The sequence below is a fragment of the Hydra vulgaris genome, chromosome 04 (genome assembly GCF_038396675.1).
Source record: "Hydra vulgaris chromosome 04, alternate assembly HydraT2T_AEP".
Taxonomy (NCBI): Eukaryota; Metazoa; Cnidaria; class Hydrozoa; order Anthoathecata; family Hydridae; genus Hydra; species Hydra vulgaris.
In genome coordinates, this window is record NC_088923.1 from 13,462,978 (window position 1) to 13,490,890 (window position 27,913).

The 27,913-nt window shown below is 29.4% G+C and overlaps 1 protein-coding gene across 1 annotated transcript; it reads right to left on the minus strand.

The window, feature by feature from the left end:
* Positions 1–7,844: 7,844 nt before the first annotated feature.
* On the minus strand, positions 7,845–10,403 carry LOC136079199 (zinc finger MYM-type protein 1-like). Its single transcript, XM_065794920.1, has one exon. The coding sequence runs from the start codon at positions 10,401–10,403 to the stop codon at positions 7,845–7,847; it is 2,559 nt and encodes an 852-aa protein (XP_065650992.1).
* Between the last annotated feature and the right edge of the window lie 17,510 nt (positions 10,404–27,913).

Consider the following 27,913-nt stretch of genomic DNA (forward strand, 5'->3'; position numbering starts at 1 on the left):
AACTATGTTGATAAAAGTATTTTCTTGTTGCTCTAAATAAACTCGTATTATGGGCAGAAACTTGGCAACTATTAATTGCTAGTAAAATGTGTTTTTTACTTAGAATAGCACCTCCCTCATTATGAAAAGTTATACCATACCAAATTGGATTAATTAAATCAGTTAAAAGTGCCGAAAGAAAATTTACAAAGAAAATTAGGAACTTTAAAAATTTTTCCTATTATAATAGACTACAGTTACTTGGTTTGGAGTCACTTGATGCATCGTTAAATCATGCAAGACTAGTTCGTTAAACAACGCATCAAAAGAATATAAATAAAATGTAAAGCAGCTGAATTCAAAATTTAAATTTTATTTGGTTATTGTTATTTGCTATTGTGCTACAATAATGGCAAAGAAAATTTACAGGGAAAAATTTTTTTTTTTTTTTGGAAAATTGAATCAAACTATAAAATTGTTTACATCATTCATGTATTTCATCTGTCTTAAGTTTTCTTTCTTAAACAAGATTTTCAACTTTGGATGCTGACGGATTTGTTCTCCTGTCACCACAGATATTTCCAGCTGTAGAAAACACTCTTTCAGAGCTGAGGAAGCTGCTGGAGTTGCCCATGTTCTCATGGCGAAGCAAGCAAGTTTGGGATACTTAATTGATTGGTTCTTCCAATAACAAAGTATATCCCCATTATCGTCAATTGGTGTTGTTGTTAAATAGCTTCTATCTCCGCCTTGGTCTCCGTTATCAAAGATGTCCTTCCTTCCGGGTTATCAACCACTTTTACAAAAGTTTGGACCTTCAAACTTCTGCAAGACCTTCTTACTTATCCAGTTGTTGTGTTTTCTTGAGGCTGTGTTTGTGTCTGTGTCATTGTATCTTGTGTGTCATCAATGAGGGATTATAGTGTGTTGGATGAGAGGGTGTTCCTAAGTTCAGCCATGCACATGTTAAACACATTTTTCTTCAAGGATATCTTGGTCATATTGTACCTTTTCCCGATGCAATGCAATGTTGATCCTTTGTAACGTGGATTCAACATGTTTGCATATGCGTATTCTAAAACTGTAGCTCCACATTCGGGAAACCTGTCATTCATTTTCAACAAGTAATGATCAGCGACCTCTTTTATCATGAGATTGGATGAATCATGTAATCTTGACTGCAATTCATCTTCCAAATCAAAGAGTTTTGGAATGACCTAGGCTATTGAGACCTCGTTCTCTGAACTTGCAAGGTTGGTGATTTCCTCAAATTTTTTCAATTTTTCAATTATTTTCCTCAATTGTTCAATCTCCTTTTCATCTGGTATTTTGTTGACTAACTTTTGTGAAACATATTTTTTTTGCTACAATTTTGATGGCAGGCAGTAGCTTATTGATTGATTTTAATTGATGGAGCTCACTGCTCCATCTAGTTGAGCAACTTTGAACTAGTTTTGTAATTGTGGTGTCTGGAATTTTTGATGCTTCGACATCATTAGTAGTTCCTTTGACATCTGAGAATGATTGAAAAAACCAACCAGTCCGTTCATATTATCACTCAAATCTCTCCACAACTCACATTTCAAGGCAGCATTTTGCACTATCAAATTTATCTTATGATTAACACACCAGAACACATCACTTGTAACACATTTTTTTCCGGCTTTCTTCATATTTGCTCCACTATCGCATGCTATTGTTGTGCGCACATTTGGTTCCAAATTTAGGTCTTTAGTGAAGCCATCCAATCTTTTTGCAATTTCTAATGTACGCTGCGTTGGTGGTTTTGTTGGTCCACAGATCAGACGTAAATGGTATTTGATCCAGATGAGGTTTGTCTTTGTTAAATATTTTATCAACAGCTGCCTTCATTGCATTGTATAAATCCGGAATTTTAATACATGAAACTGTCCTTGAACAAATTGGCTTATACTATCCTTTTGTACATATTTTCACTAAGTGTTTAAAGTCATTTTTGTCAACTCCATCAAAAGGCAACATGGCACTTGCTATCCATTCCATCATCGCAGCTGCAACTTCCGTCTGTTCGTCCTCATTCCTAGACCGTTGACTTTTAGTAAATACTCTTTGTCGCTTTAATGGTGTTTTGCCGCCAGACATTTTCTCTTTTCTTGACCTTATTCTGGCTGGGGTTTTGACAGTGGCTGTTCTTGATGGTCCAGCACTAGAAGAGAACTCAAGTATAAAGTCGTTTTCAGAGTCAAAGCATGCATCGAAATCGAAAGTTGAAGCTTTTGATATTGCTTTTGCCCTGGTCTTACTTGCTACAAGTGTTTCAAAACTGGTCTTGTGCTTTGTCTGAATATGGCCTCTCATCCCTGTTGTGCTGTCACTAGGTACCTTATAATATTCACCACATTTAATGCAACTAGCTCAGTTGTCAATAGTCCCAAATTAAAGAAACTTCTGGCTCCTGGAAAGTAAATAAAAAAATTAAATTTAGCTACACCGTACATATATATACGTATATATATATATATATATATATATATATATATATATATATATATATATATATATATATATATATATATATATATATATATATATAAAAGAAGCTTATTTTGTGTATAAACTGTTAGTAATTTTCAGGTTTTAGCATTATGTATAGATAACTTACTCCATGCATACTTTTTGAATATATCCAAATTATCCCACTCTACCCTATTACATGACGCATATAAAAAAATTTAATATACTTATTAACAGTTTTATTTAAAAAAAATTATAGATAGCAAAGATTATATAGATTTATTTGTCGTTTGAAAACAATGGCGCAAGCTGAAAATATTATAAACCACCAAAAGAAAATGTACATTATTGTCTAAATATTAACAAAACCTAAATGATTTTTACATTTTTTAAGTTATCAGTCTATTCGCGCTTAAGTCATTTCGCGCTTACCCACATGCACGCAAAAACTTTAGCGACAGCATAAAAAAGCGCTTGCCAAAAAATAAAAGCGTTTTGTTATAAATTGCAAGAAAAAATGTTTTTGTTCATTTGCTCAACTTTTATGAAAAATTCTTTTTTTTAACGATTTTTTTTTTTAATCTATTTTACCTAGTATTTATTTAAAGCATTCTTTTCGCTATTTTAATTTTAATTTAATTAGCAGAAAAAAATAAATTTTTAAATCGCAAAGGCTAACTTAAAAAAGACCAACATGTCAGCGCTTTTTCGTGTGCTGGCATTAAATTTCAATTGGAGAAGAGTTATTTAATTTTGAGTTATTTAATTTATCTTTCAGATAAGAGTTTATTATTGTTATCTCACTAATGTTAAAATTCAAATTGAATTTATAAAGAAGAAAAAGAAAATGACATTGACATCCCAGACTTTTACCAAAGCATTCAAGACTGTTGCAAAATTAATTCAATAATAAGTCCATGATTAAACTAGACCTACCTCAATATTTAAGCAATAATAATAAGTAGTGCCCAAAAATTTCCAAAAAGTGTTATATAGTTTGAAAAGTTCAAAAAGTTCTATTGATCTGTTATTTTAAAGTATACATATACAATTAGTAACAATAAATAAAGCTTGTGGGCACAAAGAAGTAAGTATAAATAAATTTAGTTCTGAAAGTTTATCAGTACCACTGTCAATAATATAAAAACAAAGTTTACCAAACAACGATCTTCCTAAATTCTGGGAAATAGCACTCTTAAAAGAACATGTAATTGTACCACAGTATAAGTAAATAAATAGTAACACCTTCGCACATGTAGTATATTTTTCACCTTAGTTAATTATAAATAATTTTAAATTTATTACATTAGTATTGTATAGTATTTACTTAACATGAACTATTGTCATCTCTTCATTGAACTTGCTTAAGAGTTCATAAAGCTTGTAAATACATTGCAAAAATAATCAATTTTTTTTTATAATAAATGTAGTCGGATAAGAATATTGAAAACACTAAAAAAAAATCAAATTTATAATATATTTATTAAAAACATTGCCCAAAAAATATTAAATTTGTAAAAACTAAAATGATTAGTGCCTCCAAAAAGGACAATATTATCAATCATAAAGCACCATATTGTCGAAAAGGACTATATTTATATCAAACGAATATGCTGAGATGGGTTTAATTTTAGACATAATGAAATATGGATTAGAGTCTTAAAAAAGTAAACTGATGTTAAAATTTCACAAAACAAAATTAATAATCAAATGATTACAGAAAATCACTTAACTAAAATTTTTTTCATTTTACACTGTGTTTCATCAACAAAGATTCATCAGAAACGAATGATCAAATTAATAAAACTTCAATTTATACAAAAATTCAATTACAGGAAGTCGCAAATGTCTTAACTTCTGTAAATTTTCACACATTTATGGAATTTGGTGACACTATTATAAAAAGAATTCTTTAGAAATGATTACTTACGCTTTTTTTTAAATGTTTTTTTTAAAAAGGGTATTTAATGTAAATATTATTTGAACTCATTTATTTTTATAGTTTTTTAGGAGAAACTTATTTTCGTGCCTACATTTAGAAATTAATTCCGATTTTTTGTTTCATAAGCATTCTTGATTTGCATGTGTAATTATTTCAAATTTTTCTTGTGGGCATAGTATACATTTTTTGAAAATATTGTTATATGCAGGCGCTGTTTTAAGGACGGACCAATTCAGTATAAAATCATTTTTTTCTTTTAATTCCCATAACTATTTTGACAGCATGGTATCTTTTGAATACTTTTTATTTTTTAAAGATTGCTTATGATTGGCAAAGCGTTTTTTCTATTCACCGTCTAACAATATTTCCAAAAAATGCATACTATGCCTTCAAGAAAAATTTGAAATAATTACACATTCAAATCAAGAATGCTTATTAAACAAAAAATCGGAATTAGTTTCTAAATGTAGGCACAAAAATAAGTTTCTCCCAAAAAACAATAAAAATAAATGAGTTTAAATAATATTTACATTAAATACCCTTTTTAAATAAAACATTTAAAAAAAAGCGTAAGTAATCATTTCTAAAGAATTCTTTTTATAATAGTGTCAGCAAATTCCACAAATGAGTGAAAATTTACAGCAGTTAAGACATTTGCGACTTCCTGTAATTTAATTTTTGTATAAGTTGAAGTTTTATTAATTTGATCATTCATTTCTGATGAATCTTTGTTGATGAAACACAGTGTAAAATGAAAAAAAATTTAGTTAAGTAATTTTCTACTAATATATAATTGCTCTGTTTTTTAAGAACATTGAGCATTTTTAAGAACATTGAGCGTTTTTTAAGAACATTGAGTTTTTTAAGAACATTGTGTAGAATACATTTTAAAGTTGTTTATATATATATATATATATATATATATATATATATATATATATATATATATATATATATATATATATATATATATATATATATATATATATATATATATATCGTTATATATTTATTTCTTGTGTTCGTGTGTATGTGACTGATCTCCTCCTAAACTACTGGACTAATTTTGATGAAATTTTTTGTGTGTTTTCAAGGGAGTTCGAGAATGGTTTAAATTGGGTTTGGGGCAACAGCGATGGAGGGACGCGGGATGTGTGGGTGGAGGAAAGTCATAAACGAACAAAAAATTCGTTACATAATTTATGGACGACCTATATATATATATAACGTGTATATATATATATATATATATATATATATATATATATATATATATATATATATAAATATATATAGAAATCTCTCTATATATAAAAGGCAATGTTTGTATGTTTGATGTTAGCTATAGGCGTCAACACGTCTGGACCAACCAATACAAAACTTGGCACAGGCACTAAGTAGGCCTAAGCGGTGGTTTTGGCCAGCTTTGGGCCACCAGCGGCCCCTCCTAACCCTAACCCTGAGAAACCCGCGCGAAGCGCTGGGTAATCCAGCTAGTATATGTATATATATATATATATATATATATATATATATATATATATATATATATATATATATATATATATATATATATATATATATATATATATATATATATATATATGTAAATTATGTTAGTGTATTCTACAGAGTGCTCAATGTTCTAAAAGATCAGAGCAATAATAAATTAGTAAAAACAATTTTTGATATATATATATATATATAAATATTTATTTCTATATAAATATTTATTTATATATAAATATTTATATATATATATAAATATTTATTTATATATATATATTTATTTATATATAAATATATATATAGGTGTTGACGCCTATAGCCAACATCAAAAAGTCAATTTGACCAACTTTTTGAGACAACAGTATCAATGTTTGAAAATTCCAACGTGTAAATTTTGACGCGAAAATTTGTCCAGAGATCGTTTCGAACCTGAATCTCCTGCTTATTTAGCAAGCGCCTGCTTATATAGCAAGCGCCTGCTTATATAACAAGCGCCTGCTTATATCGCCACGGCCGCATTTCAATTATCGAAAGATATTATATTGTTAAAAAGGATATTTTTAACGATGAGTATAAATCCTTCTAAAACAGTTTGAACAATTAATTTTATAAACAATAACGAAAATGATTTTTTTATTGAACTTTTTGATGAATTTTATAGTTGAACACAATAAAATGATCGTTTTTTATTATTCTAATAAATTTCTAATAAATTTTTTTTTACACTTCATCGCATTTAATTAAAGTTTTAAAAAGTTATCAATAAAAATTATCATGGAATATCATTAAATAAAATTGTCATTAAATAAAACTTTTATTTACTTCAAAAGTTTTTCTTTTTTTAATAAGGATTTTTTGTATTCTTAATTTTATAAACAATGACGACAAAGTGATGATTTTTCTCTTTTAAACAATTTGTATTCTTATTTTTATACACAATAACGACAAAGAATGCGTTTCAATAAACTTTTTTTGAAAATACTTTTTGGTAATTTAAATAAAGTTAGTTTTTTATTAAAAGGTAATTAGATGCAAGTTTCTTTTTCAATTAAAAGAGTTCGCCTAATATTATAAAGACATTAAAAAAGATCGAAGTTTTAAAGTTTGTCGCGTTGGTTGGAAAAGAAAACTGAAATATTTTGTATTAGGAGAATTTAAAAAACGTTTTTTTACATTTTTTATTGTTTAATTAAAATTATTTATATTTATTATTATTTTTTATTTGTTTATGTATTCTTTTTTTTTATTGATTTTTAAAAATACATGAATAAATAAAAAATAATAATATAATTATTTTTATTTAGATATTAAAAATAAAGGAAAAAGTAATAATTGCTATTCTCCTAATATAAAAAAAATCAGAAACTCGTTAAACCACGCGATAAGTTATTCAACCTTAACGTAATTTTGACAAATATAATTAATAATAATTTTCTACTACAGTTTTAGTTTTTGAAATATCATTTGATTTTTTTTAGAACTATAGGTTTTTAATTTTATTTTTAATTTCTCTTTCGCTAAGATTTTTTTTTTTATATATACAGTGTAGCCTGTTTATATAGTGTAACCTTTTATCTAGTGTAGCCTGTTTGTAATTTTCTTCCCGCCTGTTTTTTTCAGCGTAATTTTAATCTAAAAAACCGTTAAGCTTTAAAAAAAAAAATTACTTGCATGGTCATAATTGGAGTGTGATCGCACGCCTTTCCTGTCCGTTGCTGATATATATATATATATATATATATATATATATATATATATATATATATATATATATATATATATATATATATATATATGCAGGGCCGTCTTAAGGCCATCGGGGGCCCTAGGCTAGACTTAATTTGGGGGTCCCCTTTTTCCTTAGTAAAAAAATTAAATCAAATACTAAAATAGGAAACATTTATTAGAGCAATGATAAAATTTACATGTGACGTTTACGTGATTTTTTTCTTGAAAATTCTTTAATAATATCATCAAAATCAATGGTTAAAAGAACATCTGATTCAATTGACATTAACGACAAACAGTTCAATCTTTCTTGCAGCATGGTTGAGCGGAGTTCATTTCTTATAAGTTTTAGTTTTGAAAATGATCGCTCGCCAGTGCAATTTGAGACCATCATTGACAGAAAAATTCTAAGGGAAATTTCAATATTTGGAAAAGTTGATTCCAAGTGGTCTCTTTTTAATGTTGAGTAAAATTCTGTAAATGAATGTTCATCTTTTGAAATGTAATATTTAAATTGCTGGCACTCAAAAAAAAGTTCATTTTCATTTATGTCCTTCTTATAAATTTGTGCTAGGTTTGAAAAATGGTCTTTTAGTTCAACATTGGCAATTGTTTGAATGTTTACTAGAAATCCGATATTGTCATTGATCTTCTCATATGCTGATGTTCTTTTTTCTAAATTTGATGTTAGTGAATCAATAACAGGAAGGTATGCTTCAATTTTGAATTTATAACTTCCCTGAAATTCCAATTCTTCAGCCTCACCATCAAAGAAGGCCATACGTCGGCTTCTTTTTTTTGTTCTTTTTGAAGAATCTCTGTAGTCAATGTTTGGAAGCAAGATTTTGGCTTTTTCCTGGTAATTCTCAAATTGACTCCTCAAATCTTTAATGAAATGCAACAATGACTTTAGAATCCGAACTGCAACATCCAGGTTTAAATTTTCTTTCTGTAAAATCTTCGATGTTTCATTAAAATGACAAAGAATATCATTCCAGAAAATTGTCAGAAAAACAAAAGTGTTCATTTTCGTGATGAGATTTTGAGCATCATTTTGAGTTTCTATTGACTGACTTATGTCCTTGATCAAAAATTCAAGTGCTTTTTTAATCTCATCATAACTGTCATGCAGACAAGTCACAGCATCTGCACGTGCTGACCATCGAGTTCCAGAAAGCTGTTTGACAACTTTTTTGCCTTTGCCAACAAAAGACAGAAGCACTTGCCAACGATGAGTTGATGCAGAAAAAAAGTTGTAGAGGCATTGAACAAAGTCAAAAAAAATAACTGCTTCTAAACAACATCCAGCTGCACTGTTGCCAACCAGATTTAAAGAATGTCCAGCACAAGGAATAAACAATGCTGATTCACTTTTGTCTTTAATCCTCTTTTGTAGGCCTGAGTACTGTCCTGCCATACTTGATGCATTATCGTATGACTGCCCACGACAGTCAGATATTGAAATTTCATTTTCTTGTAAAAAATTCAAAACCACTGTTTCTAAATGTTCAGCTCCATGCACGTCAATGGGAACAAATTGCAAAAAACGCTCAACTGGTGCCAAGTCTTTAACATATCGAACTGTAAAAGTTAATTGATCTACATGTGACAAGTCTGGAGTTGAGTCAACGCTGATTGAGTAGTATTTTGCTTTTTTTAGTTCAGAAATTATTTCGCTCAAAACTTTATTTCCCATTAGGCATATAAACTCCTCACAGATATTGGCGGAGAGGTATGAAGTATTACCTTTTCCAGAATTTCCATGTTTTTTCATGTGTTCATGTAGGAATGGGTCAAACTGGCTAAGTAACTCAAGAGTTCCTAAATAATTACCATTTTGCTCTGAACCAACGGTTTCATTTTTTCCACGAAATGGCAATCCTCTTGATGACAAGAACTTTACAACTGCAACAATTCTTTTCAGCACATTTTGCCAGTACAATTGTTCGTTATGTAACTGTTTTAATAATACAGAGTCAAGCTGGCCACTTTCTCTCTGCCGACTGGAGTAAGTAAGCATATTTTTGTGATGTTCAGAACCATTCTCGTGTCCAGATATACATTTTAAGGCATTTTTCCAGTCATCAAATCCAGTTGTGGAAAAATTAGAGTGTTTGCTGGAGAATAAGGTACAAGCAAAGCAAAAAACAGAACCTGTTGAAGGTGAGTATAATAGCCATTCACGATTGACAAATTCGCCATTGTGTAGTTCACGTCTAAAGCAAGATTTTGATAAGTACCTTTTTTGTCCGCAACTCAACCTTTCCGAATTTTTGAAGCTCCCATCATTGTTCTGGCACATGGACGGGCCATTAGAAATCCAAAATGATTGAGCTTCTTGGGATAACTGATGCCACAATGCTAGGTCAGTTTCTTGAGTAGTTTTTGTTGTTGCGTTTGAATAAGTTTTAACTTGATTTGATTCTGGCTCCTGTGCTGGTTCTGGCTCCTGTACTGGTTCTGGCACCTGTGCTGGTTCTGACTCTTGCTCTGGTTCTGGCTCCTGCTCTGGTTCTGGCTCCTGTTTCGGTTCCAGTTCCTGTTGAATTTCTAGAGTTTCATTTGGCAACAAAGCACTATCAATGCTTACGAAATTTGAAGTTGGACAAAGAAATACATATTCGGACACAACAGGCTTTGACTTTTGCACCAAAAGAAATGATGTCAAAGGAAGATATTTTGAAATGTCTTCTTTTGCTTTAGCGGCTTTTTTCCTCTTTGCAGCACCACTTTGATAAGTCCGATTAGACATGTTAAATGACTTTTTTTCAAAACAGATGTTTTAAGTTGATCACAGCAATTTCAAATTCAATCTAATGGGATATTTTAAGTGCTTGTATTTAACACTTCTTATCGGAAAATTTATGTTTATTTTCGGACGCATGCATGCATTTTTGCTTATCAAGAAAAAAAACATTCCCTAGGGGGCCCCCAAACTGAAAAACTGATACTTTTCTAAAAATAATTTAAAAAAATCTTATCAAGAAAAAAATTATTCCCGCGGGGCCCCCAAACTATGATTTCTTCAGAAAATTTAGAAATATAATTTTTTATTTATATAAATTTGAAAAAAAATCCAGACACATTTTGGGGGCCCCTAAAAATTGGGGGCCCTAGGCTGCAGCCTACCTAGCCTATGCATTAAAACGGCACTGAATATATCAATAAATCAATATATATATAGATATATACATATATATATATATATATATATATATATATATATATATATATATATATATATATATATATATATATATATATATATATCAGTTATACTGATATACAGTGGTGGCGTTAGGGTAGGGCCTGGTTGGGCGATGGCCCAGGGCGCCGAATATATAGGGGCGAGACTAATTGGTTATTTTACCCTTTGCTTTTTTTTTGAATGGGATTAAATTGAGCTAGGGGCGCCGTAGAAATCTTGCCCAGGACGCTGGTAGTGCTATAACCGGCACTGCTGATATATATATATATATATATATATATATATATATATATATATATATATATATATATATATATATATATATATATATATATATATATATATATATATATATATATATATATATATATATATATATATATATATATATATATATATATATATATATATATTAGCGCCTCACGGACCATTATTCATTTATAGGAAAGTAATTAACAATGGTTTTTTGCCCTCCTCTAGCAGGTTTCAAGAATGGTCCGAGGGGTTGCGATGTCCAACATTTATTTTGACCTATGTATATTTATATATACACACATAACAGATGATGAGGGCTTATCAGGCTTTAAAAGGAATAGCTCTATTCTTATAGCTTTAGATATAATTTTATTAGAAGATAAATTTAAAATAATTCTATCCTCTTTTATTAAAAATTCTATATTAATATAAAAATCTCTATTCTAAACTTTTTTGGTTTTCACCTGGGGCTGTATTCTCATCTCTCCGTTAAGCTTAACGGAGCGTTAGTCAAAAATTTCTTTTAAATTACATTAATAAAAAATTCATTTAAAATGATGATATTTTAAACATAAATGTTTTATTTTGGTATATGTTTTATTTTAACGAATTTATATAAATTTTTGTCATTTCTTTACTTAGAAATATTGTAATGAAATTTCAGACAAAAGCTTCGTTAAGCTTAACGGCCCCAGATGAATAACCATATTTTAACTATAGCTATTAAACTGTCTATCTATTTAGTAATGTTAAATTTAACATTACTAAATAAATTAGTTTAATAGCAATAGTTAAAAGATGGTTATTCGTCTGGTAAATAGCAAAAATGTTTAGAAAAAGAACAAAAAAGTTTTCTGTTCTGGTATAGACTTGAAGTGCAGTTTTAGCATTTCTATTTATTGAGTCCATTACACAAAATCATACACAGTTGAAACAACAGCTTTTTTTATTCTTTGCATTAAAGTTTTTTTTATAAAATGCTGCTCTCGATAATTTTTTTAAGTTGCAGAGTGTTCTGAGATTCTACTTGAAACATTTTATCATTTTTTTTATAGCTGACATGGACTGAACAACCATAAAAATACATCATCATTTAAGTTAAATGGTTTAAACAATAAAAGTAATAAATTTATAGATGATTACTGATCATCTAATTTGATCTGTTCTCATTCAGAGTAAAACACCATGGGGTTGTTCTCAAAGTAATAAGGGTCTGCGTCTTGAAATAAAAAGTCTTATTAAACTCATTTTAGCAAGACAAGACAAGACAATACTAAGACAAGACGAGACAAGACCATTTTAATCTTGTCTTGAAAAGTCTTGAATGAATCAAGACCAACCTTAAAAAATAACTAGTAATTCAAGAAATAAGACTTCTCTTGGTATTTTTTAAATCAAGACTAGGCTAATCAACCTGAAAGAATTCTAAGATGAGTTCACAAATTTAATTTTATACTAAGAGGTCATCAATAAAGTACATCACACTAATTGGGGGGCGGGGAAGCAAAATTTTGTGACAAGGAGAGGGAGGGGGTTAATCGAATGTGACGTCACAAAATTTATTTTAGCATTACAGTAGGGTTCATTATCGAAATTGCAAATTTCGAAAATTTTTGATTAAAACGGTACCGAAATACTTCTTTTTTTTTCGAAATCTATAAAAACTTATAAAAATAATCGAACTAGCCAAATTAATTTCGGAAATAAAAAAGTAATTTCGAAATGTAAAATTAATTTCGAAATAAAAAATTGGACTTCAAAAAGTGAAATTAATTTCGAAAGAAAAAACAGAATTTCGAAAAGTGAAATTAACTTCGAAAAAAAAAAGTGTATTTCGAAAACTGAAATTAATTTCGAAAGAAAAATCAGAATTTCGAAATGTGAAATTAACTTCGAAAAAAAAAAGTGGATTTCGAAAAGCGAAATTAATTTCGAAAGAAAAATAATAATTTCGAAATGTGCAATTAATTTCGAAAAAAACCAAACAATATTTGATAACCTAAATAAATTTCGAAAATAAAATTAGATTTCGAAAAGTTTAATTAATTTCAGGAAGAAAAAAAAAAGAATTTTGGAAAGTTAAATTTATTCTAAAAGTAATTTTAACACATTATATTTTATTTTATTAATATTATTTTATTTTATTATATTTCAATATTAATATATAATATTATAATTGAAATAACCGTGCGCCTAAATAATTTACCACGAGGTGTTTCAGCAGGTAGACCTTTTGTTATATATATATATATATATATATATATATATATATATATATATATATATATATATATATATATATATATATATATATACATATATATATATATATATATATATATATATATATATATATATATATATATATATATATATATATATATTAATGTATATATGGCAAAATAATACTATTTTGGTAAATTTAGTTTGGTGCCAGTATGTTTAGTATGTAATGAATCTGTTTTAGTGTGCAAAGAATATAATTTAAGGAGGCACCATGATTCAAAACATCTAAAAAACTTAACCAGTTTCTTGACAAATTAGGAAAAAAAAACAAAAAACAAATTTATTATTAGTTCGTTGGACAACAAGATTTGTTAAAAAGAGGCACTATCTTTACAGTAAATGCTACTGTTACAAGCTGTGAATTTAGTCTCTTTATTTACAAATTCTAAACCATTCAGTGACGGGGAAAGATAACTTAAATTCAAAATTATTCACACCCCTTTCCTCCTCAATGAATTTTTGTGCATTTAGTCGGAAAAATTTACCCTTTTAAATAAGCCGGCAAATGTAGACGTTTTAGACCAGTCAGTCGTCGAATTTCAAAAAACAAGGACCTTATTTTTTACTTAGCAAAAATTTTAATTGCACCCCACCACGTGACACATACTAGCGCCTGCCCTGATGGCAGCTCAATAATTGAATACTAATGTTTTTTCCAGACAGGAAAAGAAAATAAAGACTGGAAAGAAAACAACTTGTCATTAATTAAGCTTTTTGTTAAAACGCTCATCAGATGAACAAAAAAGAATACAAGTGTTTTAAGTTACTAAGAATTATAAATGAAAACAAATTTCAGTTCAATTCGAACTCTTTTAACATTATTTGATAAAGAAATGTTTTTCATTATTTGTTTTCTTTAATAAAAACTAACTGCTTCAATAAGCTCGGCGCCAGCCGGTTCCGTAGCTCCGTACCTATTAAATCGGTTGAACTAAATAAGCATTCTGATGGCACTGGAACTAAAAATATTACCCGTGCAATTTGTGTCAAAACCGGGAACAACTTTTGATTAGCTTGGAAAAATTCGATGGCACTATTTTCGTAGCTCCGAAAGTATTGCAGACTGTAATTGTTTATTTCTTTTTCAAGTTTATCATTGTTTTCAATTAAATGACAACATGCTTTATCTGTTACAAGTTCAATTAAGTTGATTGGCTTTCGTCTTTTGTTATTAACGAAAGTAGTAGTATTTGCAAACGGTGGCGTTGACGATTCCTGAAATGTTTTTATGGTATTGTCAGTTAAGCTGTTTGATGAGTTTAAAATGTTATTTAAACAATTTGTTTCAATTGTTATATCGATTTCTTCGGATTCTTTTAGATGCACTTCATAAAATGTTTTTATAAACATTTTTGCCTTTGTAATGGATTCATATCTATCGATCTTATTTTATGATAAACTCAAATTTACGAAATTTGAAATCAATTAAAAGTAGCTGCTAAGAAAAAATCATTAGCAAAAATGTATTTAAAACGCCTTTTTGAGACCTTAATAATTCCTTTTGAAAAGTCTTAACTAGTTCTGTAAAAATGGGTTGCGATTCAAGTATTCCATTTAGTAGAGAATACAATGTTGGAAACAGAAATGTTACTGTAACATATTTCTTTCCGCTAAAAAGTTTTGTTAGCTCTTTAATTGGGTGTAATAAATCACATAAATCCTCCAGCACGCTAAACTCATTAGCAGTGGGAAGATAGTCTTTTATATTTTGGTATTCGATGCTTATCATATCCAACGCAGTTTTATTAGTTAATTTAGATTCAATCATATCGAATTGGCTATTCCAGCGAATAGCTATATCCTGTACTAACTTTATTTTAGTTTCATATCGAAGTGTTTCTTGAACTTCTCTTAACTTTTTTTGTAACATCTCCGAATGCTTAAATGAACCAACAATGTGCCTACAGGATGAAATTACCTTGGCGGTTTCCAATTTGCCTTCGTTCATTTTTTCAATTTCTTCAACTTCATTTTCTGTAATTTCTTTAATTTTCCATTACCGTCGTAATCCTTTACTTTGTAACGCTTTGAACCATTTTTTGATTTTTTTACTTTTATATCTCTCGTGTTTAGAAGATCGTTAACCACAAGATTCAAAAGATGACCAGCACATGGAATCTTAAAAACATTATCATCAAATTTATTTACTGCAGAGAAAATGTTTGCACCTGAGTCAGTAGCTAGTGCAAAAATCATAATACTGATTGACCATTCACTGAAGATTTCGTTTAACCTATTAAATAAATATTCAGCTGTTTTCACTTCAGACATAAACCTAACATCCAGGTTTCGGTCAACCAGAATCATATTTTTGTCAATAAAATGACAAGTCACACCGAGGTAGCTGTTTTTACTTACTGATGACCAATCTCATCTAAATAACCACTAGAGAGTAATTAGCCGTTTACGTTGCAACAATGATTTCTTATACTTGCGTTAGAGGCCCTTAGGGAATTGCATATTACAACTTTTAAACGTCATAACTATATCCTCTAGGAAAAGCGCACGAACTTTTATGTAAATTATAAATCTAAGGTTTAAACTTACGCTATGCAAATTTAAAATTAAAAAGTGTTTAAAGTAGTGTTGCTATCGACTTCGACTATATCGACTAAAAGTCAACTAGTCGAAATTAGTCGACTTTGAAAAATCTAATAGTGGATCTAATTGACTTTGGATTATCTACTAATCGACTAAAAGTCGATTTAGTCGAATAATAGTACTTATACATGCATTTTTAATATCTTTTTATTTGATTGAACATTTTAAATCTTTTTAATTTTATTTTGTTAACAAAAGCAAATATGACTGTTGAATATAATGTAGTTTTTTCAGAGCCGGAATAAAATATTTACCCCCCTTTCTTTTATATTAATTTAAAAAATTAAAATCTCCTAATCAAGCACTAAGTTTTTTGTTTACTCTCTTGAAGTTCTATTAAGGGTTTGAGGATTTCAGCAACTTCCAAAAAAATAACTTTTAGTTACCGGTACTGGTATCTGCGGTCACTTGAGAACAACTAAAAGTACTCAAGAGTAACTTATAATACACTGAAAGTAGCTTCACAACGTCTTCCGGTAATTATGTATGGTAACTAGAATTAAATTCCGCCTAAGTTAACAATTCGTAATGTTACCAGTAAGTAACTTGCCGATTCTTAGTTCTAATATAGTATCTAAAAAATTATATACAAACAACCAGGCCTGAAAAGAGGTTGGGAAAGATTCATTGGGTGTGTGTTTGTAAAGATAATATTATTTTCATCGTACGCTATTTTTGTATACTTTTTCTCTATTTTTACTATATTAACATTTTATTTATATTATCTTTTCATTTCTTTAGTATTTTTATAAATAATAAATAATCAAAAATACAAATTTCTTTTTTACGATATCCCAATTAACTCAAATACAAAATATTGTTAGTTAGCTTCTGTATTTCTGGGTTTACGACTGATCATTTAACGAGCGCTCGCCAAAAAAAACTTTTTCCGCATGCTTTATGGCAGCTGCCTTTTTATGGTCCAAAGATTTTTCCTGACGGCCCTGCATTATTAAACAACTTCATAACATATGACAATAATTATTATATTAAAAAACTTTATAGTTATGTGTTTTTTTTTTGTTTTTTTTTAGCAGTCTTGACATGTGATTATTAAAAAGATTCTCATACAATATCGATCCGATATACAGTGCCGATCCGTTCCGTTCTTTAGGGCTCTAAAGATAATTAAATTGTGAGACCCTTCATATTTAAATAGTTCATTTTAAAATTTATATTTACTTTTATTTTACTATTTTAGACTTATATTTGTTTTATATTTATCAAGAAATCAGAAGGACTTTTTCACAATATTAAATCATTTGGACCTACCAAAATTTATCCTTCTTGGCGTTCATATTGTTTTGTTTCATTAACATTTAAGTTATATAATTTAAAAATATATAAAACAGACATAAATTACTTGATTTCTTTTATTACTCTCCCCCCCCCCCTCACATTTCGACTAATAAACTATAGTTTAACCAAATACAGTTTTGAATTTACAATTTAAATTGTAAACAAAAACACTTAAGTAGCTTTTGCTATAGGTAGGTTTTATTCACTATGAGAGAGCTAATATTTTATATGAAACATTTCACCGTGTAGATGTAAGGGGTCATTTGCAAATTATGTCAAGCAAAAAATTTTTCAGATCCCCCTCCTCCCTTTTCCACAAAATGTCACAAAATATCATATCCTGAGGGTTCTTATCCCTGCAAAAGAATCGTTCTAATCCCTGAAAAAATATTTCGAAGCAAATTTTAGAATTTCGAAAGTGAAAAATTGTTTCAATATTATTTTTAGAATTTCGAAATCTCAAAAATGTTTCGCAGCAAATTTTAGAATTTCGAAGGTGAATAATTGTTTCGGTAATATTTTCAGAATTTCGAAATCAAAATAATATTTCGAAGCAAACTTTACAATTTCGAAATAAAAAAATCGTTTCGATGCAAAATTAATTAGTTTGAAATTATTTCGAACTTACGGAAACAAAAATAGAGTTTCGAAAACTTTTTTTTTATCGAAAATTCAACCTTTGCTTCCGTGAACAACCTTAGTATATACATTGAATCAACGTTGGTTTATACACATCGAATCAACAACGGGCTAATAACATTGGATCAACGTTGGGTTTAGATTGTAAAAAAAAATCAAACTTTTGCGATGTTTTTACATACATTGGATCAACACTGATTTATATATATTAAATCAATGTTAGGTTATATACATTGGGGCGACTGAATAAGTGCGAATTTCATAACTGCGAATCTGCATAAGTGCGACTGGCATAAGTGCGAACTGGCATAAGTGTGAACTGGCACAAGTGCGAACTGGCATAAGTGCGAATCACTTGCAAAAACTGGCATAAGTGCGAACTAGCACAAACGTGAACTGGCATAAGTGCGCCAAAAGAACTTGCAAACATTGGCACAAGTGCGAACTGGCATAAGTGCGAATCAATTGCAAAAACTGGCATAAGTGCGAACTGGCACAAGCGCGAACTGGCATAAGTGCGCCAAAAGAATTTGCAAACATTGGCATAAGTGCGAACTAGCATAAGTGCGAACTGGCATAAGTGCGAACCAATCGCAAAAACTGGCATAAGTGCGAACTGGCACAAGCGCAAATTAGCATAAGTGCGCCGAAAGAATTTGCTAACATTGGCATAAGTGCGAATTGGGATAAGTGCGAACTGGCTTAAGTGCGAATCAATTGCAAAAACTGGCATAAGTGCGGCATAAGTGCGAACTGGCATAAGTGCGCCGAAAAAATTTGAAAATTTTGGAATAAGAGGGCGGTAGCATAAGTGTACCGAATAGATTTTTCAACTTTTTCTTATTGGGGGACTCTTGAATTTTTTTATTTTTAAAAAGTACTCAGTAAATATTATTATTTTCTTTGTCTAAAACTCAATTTAAAAGTTGGTATTGTCGTTCAAAAACTGTGCGGGAACGGGACACCTTAGTGAGGCTTCTATAAGGCTTAGTGGCCTCAATGCCACAAAGCCGTTTAGATCTTTTTTTATCAAAGGCTCCTAATAAATTGGGCCTTAATAAACGTTTTTTCCAAAGTTGGTTAGGCCCGGTAGTGGGCTCGTGTTACAGTCTTTGTTAATAAAAGTATTAAAAGAAATTGTTGAACTTTCCAATGAATTACGAGGTTACTCCACACAATGTCTATAATATTCTTTATATAAAATATTTACAAGTTGTTTGCCGTTTTGATAAACAAGCTTTTGTTTATCAAAATACTACTCAATAGTTTGACTTATTCTCTTCTTTATTGCTGTAACTTGTCCAGTGAGCATGCATAGTGAACATAGAGTAAAGCATGGTGTGACAACCAATTTAATCAAGTTGTAGTTCCTACAATTAATCCGAGCATCACATAAAACATTTTAAATTTTTTCTTTTAAAGCAAAGTTCATGAATTTCCATGTCTTATTTATTTATTTCAAACTATATTTATAGTTAACAATTTACTATTGTTGTTCATATACGGGCAATATATGTTCATATGTCAGGCCTGTACACGGGCCTGAACATTAAGTTTATGAACTTTTAATTTATAAGGAAATCAAGTTCGTCAACTTTTTTAAATGTAACATTTTTAGTCAACTTGTACTTCCAAAAAAATAAAATTTTAATTGTAATTTTATTACTGAATGTTAATTTAGTCATTGCATAGTTGGGCCTGAGGTAAGCAAAACCATGCAAAACCAATATTGTGTTAGTCATTCAAAAACTGATTTAATATTACCCATACTTAATTTTTAGGTTCAGCATATCAATTTTACCAGGGAAATGGTAATATTTTATTTTTCAAATATTAGTCAAAATGAAAAATAAAATGAAGCCAGAGAAACAATTTTTTTCTATTCTAATGTCTTAACTCTACATATTAGACCAAAGACACCATATATTGAAATAAGAAAAAAAGATATGAAATTTTTTTTTTTTTTACAAGCATTCTTTCAAAGTGCTTTTTTTAGTATGCCCTAACGTTTTTGTAACACTTTACTTAACCCAAGCATAAATAAACTTATGGATAAATATGGATTTTAGCTGAGCTCAAGTCTTTTGTTATAAACGATATCGATTCATCAGGGGGCGTTGACCTCATTTTTTAGTGTTTAATTATTCCAAACATGTATATGTTTATGTTAATGTCAAATAAGGATACTTTGCCAAGTACTGTAATGATTGCAGCCTGGGAACCAAAAAAAAATAAAAAAGAAGTAATTATTTTACCATAATTAAATTATTTTCAATTTATCTACAAATTTAAAATTTCCAGAAATAATCTGCTATGTTCGGTTTTTATGACCCATCAAAGTTTAATATTTCTTCAAATCGAAGGGTATATGCCAAAAAAATTATGACCATGTAAAGTTTGATCCCCCCCCCTCTTGGTTTGAAGAGACATGATAGTTAAATGAGTGTAGCGTTGAGCAACCGACCTAGCTTCATCAATTAGTTGTTTGTGCTAGGAGGATCGATCTTCATCGCACAAACGGCTAATTGATGTAACTAGTTCGGTGGCTCTATGCTGCACTCATTTATATTAGACTTCTTCTCCGTTAGACATCCTAAATTAGTCTCATATAAAATGCTTGAGAACGTCGTATCCGGACAAACTAAAGACGTCTTTCTATACGTCACACAGTTGTGTGTGTGTGTGTGTATCTACAATAACTGTTAAAGTGACGTCATTGCAAAATTCAAATTTGATATGTTATTCTGAAACATCTCTTGAAACTATAGAATTTGAGTTGAAATTTATACAAATATTTTTATGGCATTACCAACCAGAAAATAAAATTATACTAAAAGAACATGCTTTCCTAAGAGTTATGTTATTATTATCAGGTGACATAGAACTATGACCTGGACCAATGTATTTGAACCATATTATTTCAGTGATGGAGAAACTTGAAAATATTCTGTATATGAAAGGCTTACAATGTTTTCATTTAAATATCCGTGGCCTATGGAACATTTAGCATCATTTATTTGTTTAACTGCAACAAAAACATTAACATATTCGCTCATATAAACCCATATAAGCAAGGAGGACCCTATTGAACTATATCATATCGAGGGTTATGCATTCCTAAGCAGCATACGTAAAAACAGACGTGGTGGATGTGTTGCCGTTTACATATCTAATAAATTAAACTGGGTAAGACGTAACAATCTCAAATCCAACGAAATAGAGAGCGTTTGTTTCGAAAAAATACTTCCAAAGACGAAGAGTATATTGTTTTGTGCCCTATATTGCCCACCGGATGGCTCGAAATACCTTAGCCACAATTTCTCTAACTTATTTTCAGTAATGATATCTAAACCTAATTAACCTAATTTTTAGAAACAATTTTAATTAGAGATCCTAATGTTAATTACATGAGGTCAAGTGATCACACTGAAATAAAATCAATGTTAAAATTCTATGGTTTCAAGCAACTAATAAAAAGCGCAACCAGAACAACGTTAACATCTTCTACTTTAATTGTCGTAATTTATACAAATAATCTAACTCCGAAATGTGAAGTTTTTTTTTAGTCATTTTTACACTGTGGCACATATACAATCGATCACTATGTACACTACAGCCACGTTTTTATTTTTTGCGGTCTTTATCAGTATGTACTACATTTTCACGCGTTTTACTACATTTAGTTTTTCATAACAGTTTTTCCGTTTCAGTTTTTCAATTTTCATTTTTTGTCTTTTGAAATTAAATTTTAAAATTATGTTCAAATATATACATATCCTTCATACCTGGAGCATTATTAACTTAACAATAGGCAATGTAAATTTCATATTTTAAAAGACTTCTTACTTCAATTATTTTTCATTTATTGAAACCCGTAGTGTTATAATTTTTCCAGAAATTTATTGATGTGATCTTTGAACCCTTGTTTTGAAGTTTCATCAAAAAACATTTTAGTCTGTTTCCTCGTTTTGAAGGTTATTGAGTATCCATAACCAAAATTCTTGTTTCATGATAATGGTAAACTCTTCGGTAACTTATATTTAAAGTGGTAAGATTATCTTACTAAGATAAAAATCTATACAAACCGGAGTTTTTAAAGATTTAAGGACAAGTAAAAATGATATGGTTTTCACAAGTTTTTATGTATGGTTTCATGACACCTCTTCTGGAATAGCTCAGTTAATTCTTCAAGTTTTTCTGGAGTAGTTTTACATGTTTTCTGTAGACATAAAGTTTGTTCTTTCTGAAATAATATGTTGTGTGCACTTAATTTGACGAGAAAACAATTTTTTTCCTTAGTGGTCATGGAACATTTTATCTTTTTTTATATTTATAAGGTCGATCAAATTGTAGTAACGGGTTTTTTCTATTCTGTGACCATGTTTTAGGTGCTGGCGTACGTTTCTTAGTTCGGGCAGACAAAAAACTGCTTTTGCATAAATAAAATTACAATTTTTTTTATTGTTGTTAACTTTATGGCTAATAAAAGGTATTTTTCTAAAATTATGGAAAAGGTTGGGAAGAGGAGGCGAAGAAGGACATTATATATTACTTTTACGGTTATGTCTTTTTTATTTGATGTTCGAAACCAAACCAAACAAAACCAAACAGTTGTAACAAAAGCACCTTCAATTTGGGCACTGATTCAATCCCCTTAAATTTCCCGCGTATTATAATCGAGTATATAATTTTTTTTTTACAGAAACCTTGCAATTGGGGTAAAGCGGGTAGGTGTGAGTAGAAGTGGGACAAGCAAGCGGGTGAAGTGAGAACTGTACAAAATCGTTTGTCTAAAATAAGTTGAAAATTAGTTTAAGCAAACTATTTTAAACTGGTTTTAAATTTCAGTTTATTTTAAATGAAACACAAACAATCAATATTCAAAAGTTTTTGATTACATTTGACTATTGACTATTGCGGAGTTTCATTCTTTCTTTGAAACATTAATTGATATATCACAATATATGATTTTTTAAGATTTTTTATTATGCTTTTCCTTAAAAAGAAAATTGTTAGTTTTAAATACTATGGGGTTCTAGACCACCTAAACCCCCTGGTTACAGCTCTATTCGGGCAAAGCGATTATGCGGAGTTTGAACTTTACTACATAGAATAAAGACCTTTATGATAATGTTTTAATTGGTTTTAGATTTAATTTAAATATTAGTTTGTTTTTAAGTTAGGGGCTGTTCAAATAATACGTTACACCTTTTTGGCTGTTTTTAGACACCCACCCTTCCTCCATGTGACATTTTATGACATTTTTTGTCAACCTCCTCCCTTTTTCCAATATGAGACGTGGCGTTATTTTTACCCAATTTTGCAACTTTTCGCTAACATTTTCATTGATTCCGCTGTGATTAGAATTTAAATTTTTAAAAATTTGTCACGTTACACTAAAGCTAACCCTCCTCCCCCATGTGACATTTGGTAACACTTTCTGATACCCCTCCCACCTTAAAACTGTCACGTATTAACAGCCCCATATAGGTCTGTAAAAATGATACTCTCATATTGATGATAGTATTAATTGGCTACAATTTTTTTAAATAATAAACATAATTTTTAATTATTCGACAAACAAAATTGCATCTCGAAATCTCAAATTTAATGTTTTATTATTTATTTATTTTATTTGTAAATATTATGATTCTTTGTAAGTTCAAATAAAAATGTTTTTTTGTAAGTTCAAATAAATTTAGTTTTGAATACAACTATACTGTTAAATTTCAACAAAAAAGTTTGTATATGAACATTTATCAAGCAGATCACGCAAATGTTTGTATAAACATAACAACTGTTGCTCGGCAACGAGGCTATTTTAACTGTAAATGTGGTATACACATTGTGAAAACCATGTGTCCGCAGGGAACAGCAGCGAAGTTTGGAGTATTTTCTAAACAAACAGGACATGTTGTTACATTAGTTTCATCCACTACTCTTGATGTCTCCGTGAATCCAACAATATCTGTAGAACTATGTAAGTTTTCTCCGAGTTGGAAGGTATTTTGCACTATAGCTACATCACGTGGTATTGATACATTTTTATATATATATATATATATATATATATATATATATATATATATATATATATATATATATATATATATATATATATATATATATATATATATATATATATATATATAGTATCGGACAAAACGAGTGCAACCAAATAATGCTAATTTAGTTTCTTTATATAAAAGTGGAGCATTTTTTCAATTTATAGAAATAAAAATGTAACTGTTTAGAGACAAAGTTCTTCAAGTTTTATTCATCACAAAGTTCATTATTTGTACACGAAAATTAATAAATTAATCAAAAGTATTAAAAAAAGTTGATTACCTTCTGGACAAAACAAGTGCAACTCGACAAAATGTTGACCAAGCTGTATTTCGCTATCAATATTTCGTGTCGAATCCTTTGTTGTCAATCACAGCCTTGCATCTTTGAGGCATAGATTCGATCAGGTGATCAATAAAACTTTGTGGAATCGCTGCCCAGGCCTTTTGGATTTGTTCAAACAGTTGATCCTTATTACGAACATCACGATTAATTATGCGGTTGACGATCTCCCACAGGTTCTCGATAGGGTTGAGATCTAGAGATTGAGGCAGCCAATCCATCACCGATAGGTGGTTGTCTTGAAACCACTGCTTGACTACTTTTGCAGTGTGTTTCGGATCGTTGTCTTGCTGAAAAACCCATTTTATTGGCATATTCGATTAAGCATGAGGTAACATATCATCTTTCAGGATATTTTTATACATGAAACGGTCCATTATTCCATCGTTTCGATGTATTGGACCTAGACCGTTAGCAGAAAAATACCCCCAGACCATTACACTGCCTCCACTATGCTTCGCGGTCTTATGGCAGTAACGTAAATCGAGGCGTTTTCCGGCCGATCGACGTACACGGCAAATGCCATCGCTCCCAATGATGTCGAACTTTGATTCATCACTGAACAGGACAGTTCGCCATTTTTGCTCATTCCATTCAATATGAGATGTAGCAAACAGGAGTCTTTTCTTCTGGTTTTTTAGTGAAATCAGCGGTTTCTTTGCAGGGCGTCGAGAAAACAATCCGGCTTCAACAGCATGTCGTCTGATTGTTCGGTCTGATAAATGCAGCTCTAATTGCTTTTGTATCTCGACTGATAATATCTAGGGATCCTTCTTGACGGATCTGACGATCATAGAATCCTCTCTAGAAGTGGTGGAACGTGGTCTTCCGCCATTGTCATCTGCTTCCAACTTCCCCGTAGAACGATATTTGGAACATAGTCTTGATACGGTCCATTTTTTCACGCGATATTTATCACAAATACTTCTTTGTGACATTCCACTTACGTAATCGCCAATAATTTTTTTTCTTAGTTCCAATCCAAGACTGTCGGGAGCCATTTTTGCACTTGAAGTCATAAAAATAATAAAAATAAATAACCACGCTTCTCAAGGCTTACCGTGTTACATTTACCTTGTGATGATACAATAATGCATTGTGGAACACAACGTCTTGGTTGGATGTGCACTGTATTGATGTAATGAAACACTTGTTGCATTTCACTTCTTGTATTGATGTTCTTCGATAAAACACTTTGATAAAACTCACTTCGATAAACTGTCTTGATAATACTGACTGATTGACTTCCATATACTGACTGAATTACATGTCGATTTACATGTCTCTTATATAGTAAAATGAACCTGTGTGAACCTGTTCTGGAAGATTCTAGATGCTTCCTTTCGATGCTTCTGGAAGCTTCTGGATGCGTCTGGATGCTTCTGAATGTTTCTGGATACTTCTGGATGCTACTGGATGCTTCCAGATGCTTCTTCTGGAAACTTCTGAAAGCTTCTGCATGCTTCTGCATGCTTCTGGAAACTTGTGGAAACTTCTGGATACTTCTTTTAATTATTAAAAAACTTCCGTGACTTTGGCACGGACCAGACTTAAAAAAATGAAACAAACCAAAAAAGTTGCACTTGTTTTGTCCGCTGCAAAATGGCACTTGTCAACGAAATTCTGCCTGTGTGCTGTCACCTGTCAGCTGATTGCTCATGTCATGGCATGCTATGACTCCAGACTCCTGAACTATTTGCTGTGGTAGTATAGTTCGTTTCGTTTTTAAGACATGTAAAATTAGGAACACTTTTTAGCATTGTTCGATGTTGGTTGCAAATGTTTTGTCCAATACTGTATATATATATATATTTACTTATAAAATCCCAAATGTTTGGATGAGCAATCTTTATTCGTTTTAAAAGCGAAGCATGGAAGCTTTCTTGATCAGAGTTCGTTCTTCTGGGACAACCAAAAACAAAAATTTTATTACTGCCAATACGCCCAATCCAAAATGTTTCCATATAGGTCATTAAACGTTGACATTTTGCGAAGTCATTTTTACTTAATGACACCACAAACAAATTTGGAACTACCTTAAATGTTTCGTCAACGTGCAAATCAGTCGGTGAAGCAACGACTGTTTTCCAGATAAATATGTGAGCATAATCGTTATTTATACGAACGTACCGTATTTATACGTTTTTATAACGTATTTATACGTTTTACTTTGTAAAAATCGGTCCCGTCTAAAATCTTACTTATGTTGTTAACTCTCAAAGAGTTGTCTAATTCCCCGCAATTGGCTGGTAATTGCGGCTGCACTGATCTACGTCTGCGATACATAGTGCTTTCCATCATTCCAAAAGAAACGTGATGTGCTGATTGGTTACTAGTAGTTTCTTGGTAAAAAATATCTCGCAAACTTCCACTTGTAGTTTCAGCAGCTCGTTTTATTGATTGTTTTAATTTTAAAATTTATTTTTTTTCAAAATCTGGCAAATGGTTATGCGGCGTTATTTGTACTAACCTTTGGCTTGGTTCACTTGTTGCACGACTTCTACAAAATTCATCCTTACATTTGAAACCGCCGCCATACGATTCTGTTGCTTTTTTGTCTTTACGATAATAGTAACATATTGGTAATAAATATATAATAGTAACATTTATATTAATATATATAATATTTATATATAATATTTATATATAACATATATATAATATTTATATATAACATTATAAATATTTATATATAACATATATATAATATTTATATATTTAACATATATATAATATATAATATTATATATATATATATAACATATATATAATATATATATATAACATTAACATATAATATTATATATATAACATATATTATATATATATAACATATATAATTATATTATATATATATATAACATATAATATTATATATATATAACATATAATATTATATATATAATATATAAATATAATAATGTTTAATATATTATATATATTAATATAATATATTATATATTATATATTATATATAATATATTAAATATAATATATTATATATATTATATATTTTATAAAATATATATTATATATAATATATTATATATATTATATATAATATAAGATATGTTTATTATATAAATATAATATTATATATATAATATAATATAATTATAATATTATATATATATAACATATAATATTATATATATATAACATATAACATATATATTATATATATATATAACATATATAACATATATATAATATATATAACATTAACATATAATATTATATATATAACATATAATATTATATATATAACATATATATAATATTTATATATAACATATATATAATATTTATACGTAACATATATAAATATTTATATATAATATATATACAATATTTATATATAACATTTATAATAATATATATAATAGTAACATTTTGGTAATAAATTTTTGAATTTTTTCTTTCGCTTTCGAGTATTTCCATTTTAATGTTTAACTAAAAAAAGAAAAGTTTTCTTTTACTATGACTTTTTTGTACTTTGATATAATAAATTGAAGCGTTAACATTAAATTTAATAAGAACGTACTAATCGTTCTAACATTTATAAA

Coding starts and splice junctions, on each gene's coding strand:
- LOC136079199 (XM_065794920.1), bottom strand. CDS start 10,403: ATGTCTAATCGGACTTATCAAAGTGGTGCTGCAAAGAGGAAAAAAGCC.